Source organism: Equus quagga, chromosome 1 (assembly GCF_021613505.1).
Source record: "Equus quagga isolate Etosha38 chromosome 1, UCLA_HA_Equagga_1.0, whole genome shotgun sequence".
NCBI classification, from domain to species: domain Eukaryota; kingdom Metazoa; phylum Chordata; class Mammalia; order Perissodactyla; family Equidae; genus Equus; species Equus quagga.
In genome coordinates this window covers 22,729,195-22,752,180 of record NC_060267.1, presented here as the reverse complement: position 1 = coordinate 22,752,180, position 22,986 = coordinate 22,729,195, and the positions used below count along the sequence as shown (strand labels likewise).

The 22,986-nt window shown below is 37.0% G+C and overlaps 1 protein-coding gene across 1 annotated transcript in view; it reads right to left on the bottom strand.

Annotated features, from left to right (window-relative positions):
* Positions 1 to 22,986, bottom strand: part of NELL2 (neural EGFL like 2) — a 303,898-nt gene that overhangs the window by 163,355 nt on the left and 117,557 nt on the right. The window contains exons 11-12 of the mRNA XM_046642268.1: positions 8,268 to 8,359; positions 5,027 to 5,129 (exon numbers count right to left, since the gene is read on the bottom strand). Of these exons, the coding sequence (XP_046498224.1) occupies positions 5,027 to 5,129; positions 8,268 to 8,359 (195 nt within the window). The remainder of the gene's footprint in view (positions 1 to 5,026; positions 5,130 to 8,267; positions 8,360 to 22,986) is intronic.

Genomic DNA, 22,986 nt, shown 5'->3' with positions numbered 1-22,986 from the left:
CAGTTTTTCTTACCTGTAAAATGAGGGTAATATCTACCGCACAAAAATGTAAGGTTCAAATGAGATCATCTACATAAAAGCATAATAGTATAGTATTTGTTAATAATTAAAGCAATTAGACTATTACTAATGAGCCACAAACCAAACATGTTGAGAGACCTATCATAAAATATGTTTAAATATTTGTTACATATGGATGGATCAATGATCTAATACAATCTAGCCTTTCTTTTATTTCCTCCTTTGGATTTTAACCTCAAGGATACCAAGTTTTCTACTCCTTTTGTAAGCTTTTCAAATTTACATGAAGTTCTATACCTTTTATTAAGTATAGATCTTTCTATAAAATATTAATATGCATCTCTCTAGAACTGGATAAGCACGGAAGAGGGGATACAAAAGATTAGGACTAAGAATGATATACATAAAGGTTATACATAGTTATACAAAGGTTGTACATGACCAGGAAGAGAATACAGTAACTTTGAGGTGAATATTTGCTGGCTTTGCCTATAGGTATCTATTCCTCCTTTCGTGAGGAAAAAAAAAAAAACAAAAACCCTAGTCATACTTTGGACGAAACATTTGCCCTTACTGTCAGCCCACAAGCTTATAGGAAAATGACTCTACTGCGCTACAGATAAGGCCAAGCCAATCAATGCATCCCACCAGCCAGAACACAATCGTTTCTTAAGGGCTGGGCATATGATCCGATTGAGGCTAATGAAGATGATTAAAACTCAATCCTGAGATTTCTGTTCAACTCATGAAGATATTGAACTTTTTCTTCCACCTGCCTGGGTATCATACTGATGTGAACAGAAGAATGTCAGGGGTCTACCTGAGAACACATAGAGCCTGAAAATAAAGCCAGCTCGGAGGAGACAAACTGAGAGATGCAGCTGGGGAAAGGGGCAGGATTTGAGATCTGAATCAAGCTGCTTACTGGGACCATATATTTCTTTTTTTTTTCTTCTTTGCTTAAGTCAGTTGGATTGGGTGTTCTATTGTTTGCAAGATGACAGATAATCCTAATTTTTCCCAAAGTGTGCGTGGATGAATTTTTTCTTTTTGAATACTAATGGCAATGGATTTCTTTTAATATGTACAAGAAATACATGAATCTACAAATAATCCCATTATTTCATGGATAACACTGCTTAGGAATGAAACAAAATTTTTAAAAAATGACTTGACTAACGGGATATAAAAAAATTAACTAAATAATGTTAATGGTGATAAATAGGTAAGAAGAATCATGAAGCTATGATTAAATAATGTGGGAAACCATGGATTATCCAGAAGTTGGGAGAAAACAATCTACACCCACTCAGCCTTCTGCATATGGATGCCCATACTACTTATAACTATACAGCACAATGAAATAAATGCAAAATTAAAGTGGGACATTTAGTGTATAGGCCTTAATGGTATTGCAAGCAGAGACAGGGGCTGCCAAGGGAGAAGGAGAATGGAAAGGGCTGCAGATATGAAAACTGAAATAAGATTATTTCTGTATCTTTCTGAGTCCTCGCTGTGTCACTGAGTCTGTGTCATGTGGTAATTTGTTACAAGCTTCCTTGAAAGGGCTCTCAAATATGAAAAAAGTGCAAAGAACATCGCTGCTACGCTGCTTCTGAGCTGCAGCTCCAGAAGACAGCCAGCTGTAGGGTACCTAGAAAACAGTTTGGTTGGATTTGATTTGGTGCCTAAACATTTGGAGCCTTATTTTGGTGCACAGCTTGGTTTCCAACCTCTAGGAGAAAGGTCAACACTTGAACCTCGTGCTCTCCTTCAGGGAATAATTACTAACTTGTTGAACAACTTACTCTTTCAGCTGTGAACACAGCATCTTTAGCACTAGGCAGATAGGCCTGGAAACTGGAGGCCAATTTTATTACAAATGAATCTGTCACAACATACATGTAGGAATAAGAATATTTAAGCCTTGAGAACTTGACTTTTTCTAGTTTAAAAGTCAGAGAATGCCAGGAGAACTCATTTGTTTATTCTATACATTTGAAGTCAGAAATTGAAGCAATCTTTATTATAAATGGTGCTAAATGTTTCAAGATGACCAACTTGTCCAATTTCAGTTCCAATATTATCCAAGCCAGTGATTCTCAATGCTGGCTGCATAAAAGAATTTATCTGGGAGTTTTTTAAAATGCTGATACCAAGGCTCCATCTCATATCAATTATATCAGAATCTCAGGTAAAGGGGGTGTAGGTCACAGTACATTTTGTCGTATTTTGAGTGAGCTGTGTAAACACATTAATTTTTTAAACTATAAACAATCTAACATGATTTTCATAGCTAGCTTTTCCATTTCTTAACTTGCTTTTTGTAATATATCAAGCCTCTTTTAGAAAGAAATGGATATGATCAGGGCTTCTCTTGACATATGAAAGGCCTATCTCAGCTTCTTACTCAAATCTTGTCCTAGCCAATCTCGACCAACTTCTATGCTATTCACTTCCCCAGCCTCTGACTAGCTTCTGGCCACTACTCGTGGATTAAAGACGGCCACAAATTTTCAATACTCCACTGATCCTGGTGGTGTCTATTTCCCCTCCCCTTGAATAAGGAGTGGCCTGTGACAGCTTTGACCAATGAAATGTGGTAGAAGTGATGCTTTGTCAGTTTCAGACCACGTCTTTAAGAGCCCAAGCCATCATTTAAGAAGTCTGACTACTAATCTGCTGGAGAGATCACAGGAAGTCCTGAGATTACATGGAGAGGTAGAGAGTTCTGGCTGTGCTCAGCCTTCCCATCAGCCCTACGAAGATGTCCAGCACACAGGGAGGCCATCGTGAACCTTCCAGCCCAGCCTACCTTCCAGCTGAGTGTCCCAGTTAACACCATGTGGAGCAAGATAATCACCTGGCCAAACCCTGTTTGAATTCCTGACCTAAAATATTATGATATATAATAAATAGTTGTTTTTTTAAGCCACTGAGCTTTGGGGCAATTCGTTATGCAGCAATAGATAATGACTCAAAGTGTGGTCCACTGACTAGCAGTATCAGCATCACCTGAAAGCTTGTTAGAAATGCAGATTCTTGGGCTTGCCCCCAGACCTGCTGGATCAGGATATGCATTTTAATAACATGCCCAGGTTATCTGTATGGACATTCAAGCTCGAAAGGCACTGGGGTAGCCCACTTTTGGCTGTCAAAGACACTCCAGTCAAGCGTAGATGGAGTTCAGTTCCCAAATCAAGTGACTGAAATGAGCGCTCTTGATTCATTTCAAATTCCACACGTGCTCTATGCAAGGCACTGTGAGGATGAAAACTCCAATAGCCCTTCTTGTCTATTTGATGATAGTCCTTTTTAGTGGGGTTCCTTAGTTCCTGAGAGCTATCCTAAGAGCTCCTTGAAAGACAGACCAAGTCTTAAACCACTTTGAAATTCCCAAGAGCCTTACACAGAACTTTTAATTGAATGAATGGAAGAAGAAGCTAAAAAGAAAAACCTGCACCACCTTGCTAAAAATGAGAGAGAGGGATCTTATGTCTACTTTTAATAGATCAGGAAACGAAATGGAAGGAATTAAAATGAAACAAAATAGCATATATTTTATAAAATTCCTTTTTCTTTTGTTGTTGTTGTTGTTAATGCCATGGAGTCGATTAGGACTCCTAGCACCCCTGTGTACAGCAGAGAGGAACCCTGCCCGGTCTTTTTGCACCATTCTCTCACCTTCCGACGCTGTATCAGACAATGCTCTGCTGCTATTCATAGGGTTTTCATGGCCAATTTTTTCAGAAGTGGGTGGCCAGGTCCTTCTTCCTAGTTTGTCTTAGTCTGGAAGCTCTGCTGAAACATGTCCACCATGGGCGACCCTGCTATTATCTGAAATACTGGTGGCAGAGCTTTCAGCATCACAGCAACATGCAGCTGCCACAGTGTGACAACTGACAGATGGGTGGTGTGATTCCCTGACCAGGAAACAAACCGGGGGCGGTTGTGGCTGCAAGAGCGCTGAATCTTAACCACTAGACAACCATCCTTTTTCTTACCTTTTTCTATTTAAACTTTGTTTTGCATCAACATAAAGGCCATTATTCAACCCAGTGCCAGTTTCACTTGGGGCAGTTCGTTATTCAGACTAACTATATGAGTTATAAGCACCAACTACATCCCGGGTGCCACACTAGGTATCAAGGATATTGAGATAAACATAAAGACTCAGCCCTACTTTCAAGGTGCATAATCCAATAAAGCAGATGGATTCACAAACACAAAATTTCAAGATAATACCAGAAGGCATATATAACTTCATGATTGGTAGGGATCATAAAGAGTTCTAGATTATCAATCCTTTATTTTAATACTTGAATCTATAATAAAATATAATAAAAAATAAGAACTTTTAATGATAGGAAACTCACTGCCTCCTGAGGTGGCCCACTGCATTTCCAAATAGCTCAAATTTTACTATTTTCTTATATGGAACCAAAAATTGAAGTCCCTTCTATTTATTGTTTCTAGGACTATCATCGCAGAGGCTGCACAGAACAAGCAACGCATGTCTGATGGCCTCTCTCTTCTTGGTCGTATAGAAGCCTATGAGTGAAGGGGAGTGGAATTGAGAAGAGAGAGATCTGAAGTAATCAAAACGGGAATTAGGCTAAGTCAATTATAAAAACAAACTGAAGAGAAACGAAAAGCAAACCAAAAAACAAAGGAAACCAATAAAATAATTCAGCACTGGTGCATAAGTTTTTTCAATAGTGTCATGCTGACTCAGAACCAGTCCACAGAGAGAAGTCTTGAGATCCAGAGCTTGCGACAGGTACAAGACACCTAGCAGTAATGCATAGGAAGATCTCAATTTTAATTCAAGAACTACAATAAATATTTCGAGACTACCTACTGTGTGCCAAATCAGGAAAGTATTTAGGGAAATACTAGTAGTCTTTGGAAATAAGTTGCTTATAAAAGTTTCTATTTTGTGTCAGTTGAACTAGCCTCCTAGAATGACTCATGCACAAAAATCTTACATTACAAAAAGCCTTACCTTTACAGACTCTGCAGCAGCTATGAGACAAGGTAATCTGATGAGATTCTGGACAATCCAAAGCTGGACAGCCTGAGCTCTCAACCAGCTTCATGGTCTGGTCCTGTTAGACAATAAAAAAGAATGCTTCAAACTTCTTAATTAGGACTTACTAAGAAGTTTCCAGATCCAGCATCCGAGAAGGTTCTTCTAACATGAGAGTAAAATTTTCACCCCGAGAACCTCTGCACAAATCACAGGGTTACTTGCAAAATGAGCTTAAGTCACAACCAGAAAGCCTTTAAAATGGACCGGCAGCTCTGGGAATGAAGCACACTCCACTGCAGCCATGTCTTCAATTTGCCAAACATCTGGGTAATCCTGAGACATTCTGTTAGTTTTACAACATATTTGCACATCCAGATGACAACTGTGGCAAAGATACAGCTTGAATTAGATGCACAGCTTACTTTGAAAAAATAAACAAATAAAAACTAAGGTTTTTAAACATTCTCATTTCAAAGTTTTCTAAAGTGTTACAAAGAGATTCTCACAAGTAAGACTGGGAAGGAATATTGGGGATCTCCCAGAAAACTATAAGGAAAATGAGGGCAGGATTTTTGTCTTTGTGAATGAATGCCTAGCATAATTTCTGGCACATAATTGGCACTCAAAAAAATTTCCTGAATGAATGAATAAAGCAATGTAAAATGAATATAGTTCCAGCAACCAAAGTAGATAAAATTCTCAAGGAGAAACCAAAATACAAAATACTTTTCTGATAAATATAGTAACCGGTCCTCAAGGCAGACTTTTGGCTTCTATGCTATCAACCTCCAATCTCTCAAGAACAAGGGTCATTACCCATGTTGTATTATGCTTACCAGTACAGAAGTAGTAAAATAACTATTAGAACTTGCAGGCTTCCATTTTAAAACTGCTCAATAGCTTAGGTTTTTAGACATCATTTTTGTAAATACTGCTCTATTGAAAAAATACTCATTTTAATATCTCCCTCTTCTATGGAAAGGACCTTCTCCAAATCATCACAATCTCTTACCAAGAAAGTGGCAGGAGACAAGGAGACACGGAGACATGTATACAGTAGAGTTAAATGCTATTCTGCCTTTGGTTTGATAGTAATAGCCATTCTGATCACCTTATTTTCAGAACCGCAGTGTTTTTCTGTGTTACTATCAAGTACACATTTTCAAGGCCACAAAACTCACAATAAAAGAACAAGGAAGGACTAGAATTGACAGGGTAAGAAAATGGAAGCCTGAGAGAGCTGTCAATTATGTCAAGGTATAAATACAGAAACTAAGGGGCCTGAAGGGAGAAGAAACAATGGAAGTCCTTAACATCAAGAATCTTAAATCAAGAACTACAAAAGTTTATGATAATCCAGTAGAGCTGTGCCGTATAATCAATAGCCACTAGCTACAATGTAGCTCTTGAACACTGCAAATGCAAAATACACACAAGATTTTGAAGACTTAGTTTGAGAAAAGAATGTCAAATATTTCGTCAAGAATTCTATACTGATTACATGTTGAAAGGATAATATTTTGGATATATGGATTAAATAGAAAAAATTTAGCCCAATAAAAATGACATGTGTGGCTTGCGTCACACTTCAGTTGGACAGCACGGCATTAGAGGATAGGAGATGGTGCCTTTTGTTTGAGTAAATAAAAGGTAATATTGGTTCATTCGCCCCATATCTACTAAGCACCTGCAGAGTTGCCTGTGTGCAGACTTCTCACTAAACCAATTTTAAATGAAATCATTTTATACCTATTTTAAAATCAAATAGGCAATTATCCCAGTAAATTTCTAAACCATAATTATCAGTATTTTGGAATACACTGGTCAAATGAAAAGAATACACATACACACATTAAGGAGAGAAACTTCAAATGCCCTCAAGATTTTTTAATTTAGAGCTGATATTTCAAAGTTAGAGTTCACCATTAGAAACCAGCTGACAAGTCTTCCACCTTCCTTGAAGTAACTCTTCTCTGATTCCCTTTTCTCAATCTTGAGTTCCTAGATCTCATTCTAAGTTTTTCAATCTTTATATCTTCAGTGGGACCTACTCCGCTCAAAACAGCATTGGTGTAGGGATGCTGATAGAGAAAAGTCCATCTAGAAGTACAGGTTCAGCAATTCGTGTTAACGTTCCTATGCCTCAGCTCCCTTATCTTAAGATGGCAACCTACTTCATGAGGAAATCCGATCTTTCATGTTCCAGAAATCAAATCTGTCACGGTTTTGCCTCTTTACGACTTCTTCTTGCTTATCCCAAAGGTTTTCCAACTTAAGATACATGAGGGTATGGCTGGCTTTTTTCAGAATCAACTTATCTTGGCAAAATTCTTAGGATTTTCCTTTCCTGAACATTTAATAATCATATAAATGCTTAGTTTATTGGTGATGCCAGCAGAGTAAATCACTTATCTTAAATTTCTACATAACATACATACTAAATCTTCCCCAAAACCTATGTACAGAAGGCATTTAAAGAGGAAAACTAAAGATCAAATGTAAATGGAACCATAAAGAAGAAACTCTATATGTAGACTTTATATTCTTTCAGACAGACTATGATTGGAAATATACCATTATGGTCAAGAAATATAACATTATAATTTACAAAAGGCAAATGTGAAAAGTGTTATGAAACATATTTAGTTCTTCAATTAGTAAGGAGGTCAAGAAGTAGAGTGAAAAGGAATCACCTTTGCTTTAGAAGCACACGTCAAGAGACCATGGCATGAATTTATAAAGAATTCCCCTTCAAATCATTTAACAAATTCCTCCCAAAGGGATTGAGATCAATATCAGTCTCAGCTCCACCCAACAGCTAATTTTTACTAGGTAATTTTTATGTTTTGTTTTTAGTTGGACTGAGTGAGATTTCTCACATGGGTCAAAACCATAAGTGACAGCGGCTGAGTCTTTAATGCTCATTTTCTTCACAACAGCAAAGAGCTGATTTGAATTTGGAAAATATAAGACAATTTCATAAAACTTTAATTTTACAAAAGATCATTTTTATTTATTGGGGAAAATATTTATAGTCATTAATTTACATATTTGAAAAATAATGGAAATTTCTATACATCTGAACTATAATTAATATCTAAATATTCTCTTTGCCTTAGAAGTTTTAAAGGTATTACAAGGATGAGATTTTAAAGAAACATTACTGTGTTTATATAATTGAAAGAATTTCAAAAAACCCATGAAGTTTCCTTACCTTGCACTCATAGAGAACACACACTCCAGAAGAGGAATAGACCGTATTTCTTTCTCCTTCAAAGTAGGTTCGTCCTTGAAATTGGCATATCGCTTTGGAATAAAAAATACATATATGTTTATTTTTTATTAGGAAAAATAGTTTAGAGGTGTTCAGATCATTTTGCAACAATATTTCACATGTTCTTATGCCTTTTCGAGGTGTTTGAGTAACTACAAACCTAAATTCAATCTAGCATAAGGCACATGTGGGCTCGAGTAATTATCACGCCCACTACATTCAGAGAGTCAAATCAAGTACAAGAAGGAATAGGGGCAATGGTAAGTCAGATCTAGACTCTGGAAAAGGAGTGCCAGTAAGCAGACTCTCAGCCAGTCATTTGCCTCCTTGGTGATGTCCCACTTAGGGCATATTAAGCAGGTGCTTAGGGCAGCTACAAATCAGGGGCACCATAAATATGAGAAAAGTTCATTTTTTATATACCATTACAGAATTTTAAAATAGAAAATTAGAAAGAAGCTATGTTAGCTTCAGCACATATATGTGAATTTTATGTTTTATGGGTTAATATTATTTTATTTGTAAGTACACATGGGTTAGGGTACCCTATTTAGGATGTTGAAAGGTCTTAATCTGGGCCCGCCTTGCTTCCATCACAATTAAATAAAATTTTAAAATAAAACTTCAGATTTGATGGGGAAAACATACTTTTAATTAGTGAGAATGCACAGAAAGTATCAAATCATTTTGGAGACTCTCAAAATATTTACAATTCACGCAAACGTTTAGCCAATGGAAATTGTTTGCTTGTTTTGAAATGAATATTTCACACTATCCATGTTGACTCATCACCTAAACAGAGACAGATGCACCCCCTGAAGCTACGAAGACTTAACCTTCAGGATCCTTCTCTGGCTTAGACCCCTAAGACTCTGAACTAACTTTTGTCTTCATAATTTTGTATTGTTTCTCTTTGAAAGGGCAACTCAATATTGTAGACATTGTGGAGCTCCAGAACACCTAGATCAACCCAAGCTAATTACTTTCAAAGGCCAGTGGACGTGACCGTCTGATAGGAAAAGATTGAGGCAATGTGTTGGCTCTATTTACTAAATCCAATTTTTAATATTAACTACACGGATTTTACAAAATGGATGTGTACATTTCCCTTTAATTCCATTGCGTGAATTAGAAGAAAGTCTTTCCCTCTTCAGAATTTACATATTCCCACTACCTTCTAAAGTATTAAGTTGCCTATAATAATCTGTAACAAAGAAATTAGACATACTTTTATCAGTATTGAACATATACATGATTGTACAAATATTCATATTTAAAGTGCAACCCAACTTTCATCTTCGCTGAAAAATTAACTGATTATTTAGAAGCTGCACATTTAAATAATGGAAAGCATGCACATTTTTAAAATGCCGTCCTTCAACTGATCTCCTTACTCGGCTTTTACTAACAAATTTCACTACATAATCTATATCACTGGCGAATTGATTTCAAAGTTTTGGTGCTTTCTGGAAAAGAATTCAACTTACTGGCATAAATTATATTACTTAAAAGCTGGCTGAAGCTTGCTCACTCATGAATATTCAAACTTAAACTACAGATTTGTCAGTTGCATCCCATCTATCATATTATGAATTAAAACAGCATGTGCATTGACTTCATGAATCTGATTGATTGTAAAACATCTCTCTCCATAATTTTTGAGTGTGCTTTTCTTTTCTTATGAGATCCAACAACCTAAAAAAACCAAGATCTGGTATATTGCATGTTCAATTATACTTAATAAGAGCCACATTTTAGAAGATAATGAGAATAAATAAAACCTTCTTACTTCTATTCAGCACCTGCCATTTAAAGGTTTCTAAGCCTATTATATGACTTGGTAACTCCAGTCTATTCAAGTACAAGGGTAAGTTGTAGAAAAAAACCAAAGCTCCAAATCTTTCTTAGAACAGAGGGAAAAGGAAGCAGTGTAAAAAAGACAAGGGTAAATTCTCCTTAAGCAGAGTCTTATGATAATTTAATATACAGGCAGAGCAGATGGACCTTCTGTTCTAAACACTTAATTCAAAAGACTCAAATAGGCAACTAGTGGGACAATAGGGCACCAAATGGAGCTTGGCAGAGGGAGAAAGCACAAAAAAGAATGAGAGAACAATTGTTTCATTTCCTTTCAAGCAATGAGCACAAACAGGGGGAACTTGGCTTAGGGAGAACCCAACGTGAGTGATTTTTGCTTTGTTTCTTTTTCTGATCACTTGCTGTGATTCTCCCTAATTCTGAGGTTTACCCCAAATACCTAATAATGCCATCAGGGCGTGCCTTCCCTAGGCTCATTAGGGGAAAAATGTTAAAAAACTCAGAAAATCTATAATCATTCCAAAAAATACTGCAAGGAATCCTGAAAATACCATTAGAATGGCTCTGGGGCTTAGGAGCAGATTGAAGGAGCAAAAGTCATATTAATTTATTAATCTATTTAACAAACATGTGCTGAGATCATACTACATGCCAGGTAGTCTGCTAAGTACCAGGATTCAAAGATGAATGGTACATGACACATGTCCTCACCATTTAGTAGAATTACCATCACCATTAGACAGACTCATACACAACTAACGACAGTAAGAGCCAAACTGAAGTGGTATAATTGAGAAATTCGTAATTTATATGTAAACACAGGAGACTGAGTGGTGACCTTATGGAAAGGGAAAACTGGATCAAAGCTGAAGAAACAAAGGCTGGTGAAAGACCCAGACTCTGGCAACAGCAGGAAGTTATCATCACCCCAGGGCTAAGGAACAGGGACCGGAAATGGTTCTACTGGAACCCAGTGTGAGCTAGAGTTACGGGGAAGAGGCTGCCTAGGGGTAGCTGTACTCAGAAGAGACACAGCTACTGCCAGAAGCACAGCCTGGTGCAGGGAAGAAACATGGCCAACTCTCTCTCCTCCTGTCTGCCAATTTCCTGCCACTGCCTCTCATTGGCAAACCCTGTGCAAAGCCAATTGGCCAGGACACCAGGGTGGGACAGTATGCAGAAGTCAGGCTCCTGGGGCACAGAGGGCAGAGGAGAGAGAATGGAACTGGGAGGGTGGAGTGCCCAGGAAGAAGAATGAGCACCCAGCACAGGTGGCTTTCATATTTCATTTTAAACCATGAAAAGGACTAGTTTACTATAAGGATAGGGTGCTTAGAAGGACAAGAGAGAGTAGAACAGAGAACAAATAAATTTTGAAGAGGGAAAAGAGAGACATTTTAAAATTGCAGATCCACTTTAAGAAAAAATCCAAATAACTTATCAAAATGAGGTGCATAGGCAAGCAGAAGGCAAGATGAAGAAACTGAGTTCTGCAGAGGTAGAGTGTCAAAACAGAAGGCCCAGGCCCTGATTTTTACCACAGCCAGCCCTTGCAGGTATCAGGGATAAAACCTCAGGGATAATAATAATCACCGTGCCTACCACAATACTGAAAGGAAGTCTCTGGAATTCCCTAACCAAAATGTACGTGCCTGCTTACCCTTCCCCAGCAGAGTACATAGTAGATGAAATCACTTCCTCAACAAAACAACAAAGAAATAATCACTTTGCTGGACTGATTTCTTTGTTAATTCAATTGTATTTCCATGTTCGTAGTCAGAGGCTTCATTTCTTTCCTAATTTTGGGTGTGTGTGTGTGTTTGTGTGTGTGTAGATATACACACAGCATTGTTTCTTGTAACAAACCTTGGCCCCAAATCATTTACCAGCTTAAAGCAGAATTATATCAACCGGGCTGCATTTTCAAAGATCTATGCTAAGTGATTTATTGAGTAAATTATAAGTATATATTTTAAGACAGGAAGTTTCTAGGAAGAGGGATAGTCATTCATTCACACAGGCTTACCACTTTGCAGACTAAAAAGATGGGCCCTCATGAAGTCAGACTAACCTGGAACATTACAGCTGCTCTTAAGTTATTAATATCAACCACTGTCAAATGCATATTTACTGTGACTCTGGTATGCTGTTTGCATAACTCCAGGGGGTGCCATTCACATCATGGTCTGTGTGAATTACGTCCACCAGAACTGTCCAGTGCACAGCCTGTTCAGCCACAGGTGGAGACATTAATTAGAATGTGGGGAAATTCAATAGGATGATATGACAATTGGTATATGTTTTACCAAGGCTATATCAAACATCACTAATTACATAGTTACTACCCCCATAATTATGAGAGAAACTTCGAAAGCAATTAATGAGAATTATTTTCACTTCATTTCCCCCCATTTTAACAATTAACAAGAAATAAGAAGACAGAAACTAGTACAATGCAAATTTGAAAGTCATCAGTTATAAAAAAATGAGAAGTAATTTATACCACAGATTGACAAATGGATACGCGAAAGAAATCAGTAAAACTCCTAAGTCCTAAACTACACATTAAAATCCTGATTTACTGGTCATTAGTACAGAGATAGAAAATTCAGATCCTTCTAATGAGATTTAAAACAATTTCTGCAAACTTTTGCAGAAAGGATTATCCAAATCTAAAAATATTTTAGAATATAAAGCAAAAGAACTTTATACACACAAAAGTTTCACTTTCTACACCTTTCCTCACTCACTATATTTAGCTTTTCCTTTTTACTACTAGATTGGAAATACATGAGTCTACTTTAATCTTTCCAATTGGTATCAACACCTTTAAAAATTACCAAACACAAATTAAAAGTTACAGATACTGTGGAGAAAACAAGTATAACTCACTGAGGTGAGAAATGGGATTTAGAGTTTCTTTAAAATTCTCTTTGAAAATACCAGGTATCAATGATCTTTAGATTGTTTAAGCTGTCTGTTCTGGGTAGAGTCGTGGCTTTTACGTTGTTCTTTGGAATTCTGATTTCCTTTGGGAGGGCTCTTAAAAATCCCATGTACAATGGCAGTTATTTCATTCTGAGCCAACATCAGAGAATTTGTTAGTGATACACAAATCAAAGCTGTTGGATGAGAAAATATCTCATAAACTGTAATTACGTATATTTGTATTTTTATTTTAGTTTTTAGAAAAGAATGTATAATAAATGCATTCATGAGGCAGGCTAACATTCTGTGGAGTCAAACAAAAAAATTTAAAAGTGTTTCACTATTCTTAAAAGACTCCAATCAGCGGTGCTGCTATTTACCCAGCCCACAATCTTTTCCGTAATCTAGACTCACTGGGAGTCAGTTCTTAACAATACGGTTGTAATAAGAGCCTTGAGCACTAACTGCAATAAATTAATTTTTCCCTCTTCTGCAATGCTTAAATCTCCATTAGAGCACTGAACACATTTTTCCTTTTCTCTAGTTAGTTGTACACCTTTTTATCTTTTCTGCACGAGGACAAGGACAGTGCAGTGTCTTATTTGTCTCTGGATCTTATTCAGCACCCAGCATGGACCCTGCATAATAAACTCTAAAGGTTTGCTGAATTTTTTGGTAAGTTTTCTTCCAGCTTGCTGTTTGATGAAAGCCTAAAAATGAGTCAACTGGATCGCTCTGATCTTCATGTTTTCCTTTAGATTTGACCTTATCCTTTGATTTTGCCTCTTCTAATAAAGGTTCCATAAATTGGGCCCCACAGAAATATTTTGCCCTTTCTGTAAAATGGCAGCTTCTTTCCACTGGCGTAGAGCTGACGCTCCTGAAATGGGAGCTGCTCTGTCTACAAGTTAATGAAAAAGTAGCTAGCTACTGTCGTAGCAGTAACTTCTTAACATGAATAATACAAGGTAACATGTACAAGGGAAGTCAGCTTGAACAATTTGATGACAAAACTTTCTCCTCCTCCTACATAAATCAGCTTTTATGAGTCAAAGCTATTTCAAATGATCACAATTTCAGTGTTTAAATAATCCACAAATTCATTAATTATGCATGATTGCTTCCTTTAACTAAATCTCATTAATTGTTTGGGAATTTAGTTGTTTACAAAACTAATATTAGAGTTTCGGAAATGAGATCATGAGAGGGGGCATGCAATCCTCCTTTCCTATTTTATCTATATCCTGTCCTTGGGTTTCTAAAGGACCAAAGTGTGCCTCTCGTAGGGGGCCGTAATTTAGGTCAGTAGCCTATTTTTCCAAAAACAGAACAGGCCCTCAAACACCATAAATCTAGCAGTAGTGAGGGGTTAGGAGGCAAAGGAGGATAAAAATAACTTCCAGAACAGAGTAAGAGCAAAAATTCTAACACCCTGTCCAGATCAACCTTTGGGTTAGCGGGCTATATATACTGGGAGAACCAGAAGTGGATATTTAGAGGATAGCAGAAAAAAAGCCAAGTCTACAGCTGGAAGGAGAGATTCAGCACTTCTGCCCCTAATTTAATTTTACCCATTTAAATTGCGACTGACATATTCTGAAATTCTTTTCATTTAGCTAGCTTTCCATCCCCAGCTTTATTCTTGATCCTGGCTCATATACCATAGCACGGAGTCTTTAAAAAAGACAATGTAATCAATTCAGCTTGTCCCCTGGGTGCAAGAAAAATAAATTTAATGAGTGGAGGTAAAGATTTGGAGAAAAATAGTATATTGGCACCAATACATGAATACTATTAAAGTAACAGAACATGAACACACATGAAACAACAGGTTTTATCACTTTACAAAGAAAATATAATGCATGATATAATAAGAAAAAGTTCACACACTGTCAATTTCAAAGCCTGAGCTAGAATTCATCTGGCAGTCCTTCTATGCATCTTTTCTTACCACTAAAAATCCAGCGAACTCAGTCAAAACTTGAACACCTAATCTTTGGATTAACTTTGTGGAACATTTTTTCCAAAATGACTGGCACCTTTTAGATATATGTTGTTGTGATATTATAGTGAAGGTGTTGAACATAAAATGCTTTATGAACTAAAGCGTGATCCTTTTCACTATAAACCACACATCAGTGCTCAATTCAGAGATTACAAGTAAAGGCCCTGAAACAGTGACTGTGTACTCTTGAGTACACACAAAACAAAGAAGAGGGAATGTATTGGACATAGCTCTCTCAGGAGGACATACTTTAAATGCACTTTCCTGAGAGGTATATTAATAACTCCTTCTATTACGCAAAGAATATGAGCGAAGGGAAGAGCAGAAGCACAGGTGAAAGGGAGCCAGCTCTGCATAGAACAAGACATGCAGAAGAGACAGCACGATGAGGAGGGAGGGGAGAGCAGAGGACGCAGCAGGAGACAGAGAAATTAAAACATATCCTTGAGATGGGGCAGGAGAAAGGAAAGCAGAAAGCAACAGAAGGACAAACAGGAGAAGCAAAATAACTTTACAGGCTTGCAGCGAGAGTGGCAGACCTGGTGGAAATGAGCAGCATTTACAAGAACCTACTGTCCACCAGGCACTGTGCTAGGAAGGCGCCTTCCTGCCTTCAAGGAACATTCAGCCTAGCACAGGAAACACATGAGTACAAGCACAGGGAACTCCAGACAACTCGGAAGCAGTGTGGGCACAGAAAGGACAAAAAAGTCTTACAAGGGTAGAGGGGCAAATGTTTCACAGAGGAGCATTTGAAAATGAGCACTACAGAAAATACGCTTTAATGTGATTTAAATCAGGGAAAGAGTACTCATGATATATTCAGAGCAGAGATAAAACAATCATCATAATAATATACTTGGTACCCAGGTCCTAAAGAACATCTAGACAAGACAACTATATAAGCTGGAACTAATTTATTATAGATTGGTTTTCTAGCCAATTTATGTGCTCCCAACCTACTGGGCCAACAGCTGTCAACTGTGCATGCATATTAAAATCACTTGAAGAACATTTAAAACTCTCTATGCCCCCAGCTGCATGGAAGACCACTTAATAAGAATCTCTGGAGGCCAGCCTGTGGCCGAGTGGTTAAGTTTGCCCGCTCCGCTTTGGCGACCCAGGGTTTCACCAGTTCGGATCCTGGGCGTGGACATGGCAGGGCTCATCAAGCCAAGCTGAGGAAGCGTCCCACATACCACAACTAGAAGGACCCACAACTAAACTATACAACTATGTACCGGGGGGCTTTGGGGAGAAAAAGGAAAAATAAAATCCTTAAAAAAAAAAAAAAAAAAGAGTCTCTGAGGATAGGACCCCAGCCTCTTTATTCTTTAAACCTAAGTACAGCTAAGCTTGAAAACTATTTTACTATGCAAAGAAATGAACTAGGAAAAGGGAAAAATACAATTAACCTTAAAATGGAGACAGTTATATAGATATTCAGCAAAAGGAGGTTTTTTATCCTGTTATCTGGATAGGTATTTGGTCCATTGTTTTAAAAAAAATAAAAAGTGAGAAATCATAGACAACAATAAATATGTACCTTAAACATTTTAATTTAAAACTCACTAATCCACACGCGTTCAACATTTTGAAGAACACTTCTCTTTAGTATAAATTCTTTGTGGTCTTGCTTATATAAATAAAACATAACACATTGCCTACAATTTCTAAGTTTTTGTAGTTTTTCTTTTAAGTGGAGTAAGATAGATACTCACGAAGCAATCTGAAGAGGGATCTTTCTAATCCTGTTTCCTTCCACATTTTACAGTTGTCTTACTGACATCTAATTCAAGAATATATTTTTTAGCAGCTTATCAGCCTTTTCCAAAGCACTCAACTTAATTTTTATTAAAAAAAAAAGTATTTCTTTTCACATTCATATTTCACTGGTTTACATGTTATATATGTACATGTAGTTATAACAATTCAATAATACTACATTTACAAAACAAATACGACTGACATAAACAGGGTTAGGAACAGACACCTATCTCTTGGTTAGCATGCAAATCATGTCGTGGGAGTGTAAGAGTACAAGCTTAGCCTCAAGTTCAGCTGATACTTTTTTTCTTAACAAAGGCAATGGAAATTGTAGAAGAGTGCTTCTCAAATCCCCTGGGATCTTATTTAAATAAAGACTCTGATTAGACCTGGACAGGGGGGCCTGAGATTCTGCATGTGTAGCTAGCTCCCAGTGATATGGATGCTGCTGGTCCAGCGATCACACTTTGTGTAGCAAAGTTGTAGATCACTGATTATTAACCCTGCTTGCACATAAGAATCATCCAGGGAGATTATTGAAAATACCAGTGTGGAACCAAGATTAATTAAATTAGAATCTTTACTAGAGGGGCCTAGGCATTGGTATTTTTTAAGAGTATCCAAGTTATTCCAATGTATGGCCAGTGTTGAGAATCACTGGAGTAGATTAATATAACTGGTCAATTTAGTGACTTTTTAATATAAATTTCCATCCTGCATAATATCAAGAGTGACTCACAAGATGTTACTATAAGAATCTGGCCAAAATTATTTTATTCTTATGCTATAGTTAAGGGTAACATCATAAACCTAAAGTTCTATTTCCAGTGGCTTCTTAACTTCTAAATCATTTGCTTACATTTATAACTTCAAAAATTAATAGGAGGGGTCACACCGTGGCCGAGTGGTTGGGTTCACACCCTCCACTTCGGCAGCCCAGGGCTTCACTGGTTTGGATCCTGGGCGTGGACATGGCACCACTCCTCAGGCCATGTTGAGGTGGCGTCCCACATGCCACAACTAGAAGAACCCACAGCTAAAATATACAACTATGTACTGGGGGGATTTGAGCAGAAAAAACAACAACAACAAATTAATAGGAGTGGGGCTGGCCCAGTGGCACAGCAGTTAAGTTCGCATGTTCTGCTTCGGCAGCCTGGGGTTCACCAGTTTGGATCCCAGGTGCGGACCTACGAACTACTTGTTAAGCCATGCTGTGGCAGGCATCCCACATATAAAGTAGAGGATGATGGGCACAGATGTTAGCTCAGGGCCAGTCTTCCTCAGCAAAAGAGGAGGATTGGCAGCAGATGTTAGCTCAGGGCTAATCTTCCTCAAAAAAAAATAATAATAATTAATAGGAGTGGAGGCCAAGGGAGGGGAAGACAGGAGGTAAAAAGGAGAAAGAGAAAGAGAAGAGCCATGTATACTGTAAGACTAGAGATTGAGCCTCATTAAGTACAGCTGTACTTGTATTTTGAGATAAAATATTTGTTGAAATACATCACTTTTCCTACTTTCAGACAATTTTCACCCTTAGGGGGCCAATTAAGTAAAAATTTTACAACCATACTAAATGAAACATTGAGGTTAAAATGTTAAACACATTAAGTCTAGAAATTATGAATAAATTAATTTAATTAAGAATTAAATTACCCCAAACTTAACATTTTTCATAATAATATGTCAAAATTTGATTATATTTCTCCCCCTAAAAGCCTCGAAATTAAGAAGTGAAAGGGCTTCCCATAATCTTTCATGTCTTTGAAGATACTATCATATGTATTGCTGTATTTCTCCTCACCTCCACTTATTAAGAAGAAATTACAGAAATGTTCATTCTCATCCTCTCACTCAATAAATACTACCTGAGAAGCTACTATATGCCAGACACTGTGCTCAGCGTTGGGGACACAGTAGTGAGCAGAGAGATAAAGACCTTGCCCTCACAGAATCTGTATACAGGAGGATTCAAGGACAACTAACCAGGAAAATAAACAATAATAGCAGGTAAGTTACTGAATTATTAGGAGGCTATTTTGGATTTGATCAAGGAACACTTTGGATTGCTCAAGGAACACTTCTCTGAGGAGATGAAATTTTAGCTGAGACCAAAGGCTTAGAGGAGCTAATATGGGGAAGAATAATGCTAAAAAAATTCCAGGCAGAGGTGGAAATTAGCTTGGCTTATTTGAGAAACTGAGTGAACTCCAGCATGGAATTCTCTACTTATTTATTGTTACTGATTTCTTGCTTATTTGCATTTCAGTCAGATAGTATATACCCTGCATAATTTTAATTCTTTGAAATTTGCTGAGATGAGCTTTATGGACTGGTACATAATCAATATTTGTAAATGTTCCATGGGTGTTTAAAGGAATATGTGAAGTGCACTTTGGGAGCATAATGGTCCATGTGTTCATTAGGTTTGGATTGTTAATTACACTCAAGTGCTCTGTATCCTTAATGACTTTTTTGTGTGCTTGAATTCTGTCAATTACTGCCACTTCACTCTGACTATGGATTCATCTATTGCTCTCTGTAGTTCTGTCAATTTTGTTTCATATATGTTGAGGCTATATTATTAGATATATACAAATTGAAATTGCTATGTCTTCCTTGTGATTTGAAATTTCATCATTATGAAGTAACTCTAGTAATACTTTTTGCCTTAACGTCTACTTTATCTGACATGAATCAAGAGGAACCAACTTTCTTTTCCATGGGCTGTCTTTTACTGTTCTTTCAATTTTATCCTTTCTGTATCCTTATGTTTTAGATGTGCATCTTTTAAACAAAACAGAGCTAGATTTCATTAATTGTTTCAAAATATTTATCTGTTAAACTGGATCATTTAGTTCATTTACATTTTATTTTTTCATCATTCCATTTTCCCCTACACTCACTCAGTAAGACATTTTACTCCCTATTTTACTATAATGTTATTGTTGTATATTTTAATTCTATATATTCTTAAATAAGATATTATGAGAATGATGATAATTTTGTCTTATTCTATCAATATTCATTTAGATTTACTCACTATGTACTTCAGTTTTTTGAGCTTTCTATTTTTTTGAAAGATTTTTACCTTACTTCATTCTTGAAAGTTATTAAGTATATAATTCCAGGTCAGAAGTATTTCATACATACATATACATATATATATATACAAATATAAATATAAATAATCATTTCCCTCCCCTCTGGCTTTAACTATTGTTGTTGAAAAGTCAGTGTGCACAATACTGAAGGAGAAGAACAAAGTTAGAGAACTGATGGTATCTGACTTCAAGACTTACCATAAACCTAGAGTAATCAAGACAGAGTGATATTGACAAAGAAAAACAAATAGACAAATAGGTCAATGGTACAGAATAGAGTGTCCAGAAATAGACCCCCATAAATATAGTCAACTGATCTTTGACAAAGAAGCAAAGACAATAACATGAAGCAAAGACAGTCTCTTCAACAAACGCTGCTGGAACAAATGGACATGCATGTGCAAAAAATGAATTTTGACATAGACCTTACATCCTTCACAAAAATTAACTCAAAATGGATCATAAACCTAAATATAAAATGCAAAACTACAAAACTCCTAGAAGATAACATAGGAGAAAACCTAGATGACCTTGACGCCTTTTAAGATCCAACACCAAAGTTAAGATCCATGAAGGAAATAATTGATAAGCTTGCCTTTATTAAAATTAAAAGCTTCTGAACTGCAAAAGACAATGTTAAGAAAATTAGCAGACAAGCTACAGACTGGGAGAAAATATTTGCAAGAGACACATCCAATGAAGAACTGTTATCCAAAATATACAAAGAACTCTTAAAATAAGTCAACAATAAGCAAACAATCCAATTTAAAAGCGAGCTAAATACCTTAACAGACATATCATTAAAGAAGATACACAGATGTCAAATAAACATACGAAAAAATGCTCCACATCATATGTCATCAGAGAAGTGCAAATTAAAACAACAATGAAATACCACTAAACACCTATTAGAATGGCCAGGATCCAGAACACTGATAGCACCAAATGCTGGAGAGAATGTGGAGCAACAGGAACTCTCATGTGTTGCTGGTTGGAATGCCAAGTGGTACAGCCACTTTGGAAGACAGCCCGGTAGTTTCTAACAAAATTAAACACACTCTTACCATAGGATCAAGCAAGCACTCTCCTTAGCATCTACCCAAAGTAGTTGAAAACTATGTTCACACAAAAATCTGTACATGGCTGTTTGTAGCAGCTTTACACATAATTGCCAAAACTTGGAAGCCACGAAGATGTCTTTCAGTAAGTCCATGTGGTACACCCGGACAACAGAACATTATTCAGCGCTACAAATAAATCAGCTATCAAGCCATGAAAAGACATGCAGGAACCCTAAATGCATATTAATAAGTGAAAGAAACCAATCTTAAAAGGCTACGTACTATATGATTCCAAATATATGACATTCTGGGAAAGGCAAAATTATGGAGACAATAAAAAGATCAGTAGTTACCAGGGATTGGTGGAGGACAGATGAACAGGCACAATACTGAGGATTTTTAGGACAGTGAAAATGCTCTGTATGATATTATAATGATGGATATATGGCATACATTTGTCCAAACCAATAGAATGTACAACACCAAGAGTGCCAAAAGTGAACCCTAAGGTAAACTATGGACTTTGGGTATTTATGATGTGTCAGTGTAGGCTCATCCTTGGTAACAAATGTATAATTCTGGTGAGTGATGTTGATAATGGGAGAGGCTATGCATGTGTGGAGGCATGAGGTATATGGGAAATCGCTCTACCTTCCTTCTCAGTTTGGTTGTGAACCTAAAACTGTTCTGAAAAAAAAATGTCTAAAACAAAAGTCAGCGTGATCCATCTATTCATTACTCCTTTGAAGGTAATATTGTCATTGACTCCTTTTCAGGGTTTTTTCTTTGTCTTCGATTTTCTGAAGTTTCACTACATTGTGTCTAGATGAGGATTTACGTTTATTTACCTTTCACAGTATTCACTGGGATATTTGAATCTGCAGATTTGTGTCTTATATCAGTTTCAGAAAATTCTCAACTATTTTACTCTCCTCTCCTTTTGGAACTCAGATGAAATGTATATTAAACATCCTCCTACATCCTCCCTATCCTCTTCCTTCTCTTCGGCATATTCCATCTCTTTTTAAGTTTTTGTTCTGACCTCTGAATAATTTCTTATGACCTATTTTCAAGTTCACTAATTCTCTATGTATCTCTGTCTACTCTGCTGATAAATCCATCCACTGAGGCTGTATTTTTTCCCCAGTTATTTTATTTTTCATTTTTAGAGTTTCTGTTTCTTTTTCTTCAAACTACCTATCTCATGTTTTCCTGTTCCCTGAAGATAAACCTAGACTCATCATGTTATTTCTTCAAACAGAATCATCATACTTGTATTGTATTAAATGTTGATTAATTTTAACCTGACATCTTTGCAGTCTATTTCTGTTGTCTGTTGTTTTTGCCAGTTCTCATTCTTAGTGTTTTGTTTCCTTAGGTATCTAGCAGTACTTGAAAAAAATATTTCTAAGAATATCTTGAAGTGTGGGATGAAAGTAGATTACCCCAGCAAGGAGGTTCATTTTCTTTCGCCAAGTGCATAACACACAACCTTAAACTAAATGCAAGGCTTGAGGTCCCCTGAACAAGCTAGATGACTGCAACTCAAGCTTCAGGTCCTGAAGGTACAGCCTTTTGGAATACCTGTTTATTGTGATGAGGGTCCTCTGTATATTCTCAGCTTGTAAAGTTGCTGGGCTTTTATTTCTGTCCCCTTTGCCCCATAAGGCTATAAAAAGGAGAGGTCTTGGGGTCAGCCTGGTGGCATAGTGGTTAAGTTGGCATGCTCTGCTTGGGTGGCCCAGGGTTCACTGATTCAGATCCTGGGTGCAGACCTGCAGACCATTCATCAAGCCATGCCCTGGTGGCATCCCACATACAAGAACTAGAAGGATCTATAACTAGGATATACAACTATGTGCTGGGGCTTTTGGGAGGGAAAAAAAGGAGGAAGACTGGCAACAGATTGGCTCAGGGCCAATCTTCCTCACCAAAAAGCATATTTTAGGGAAAAAAAAGAAAAAGCAGCCAAAATT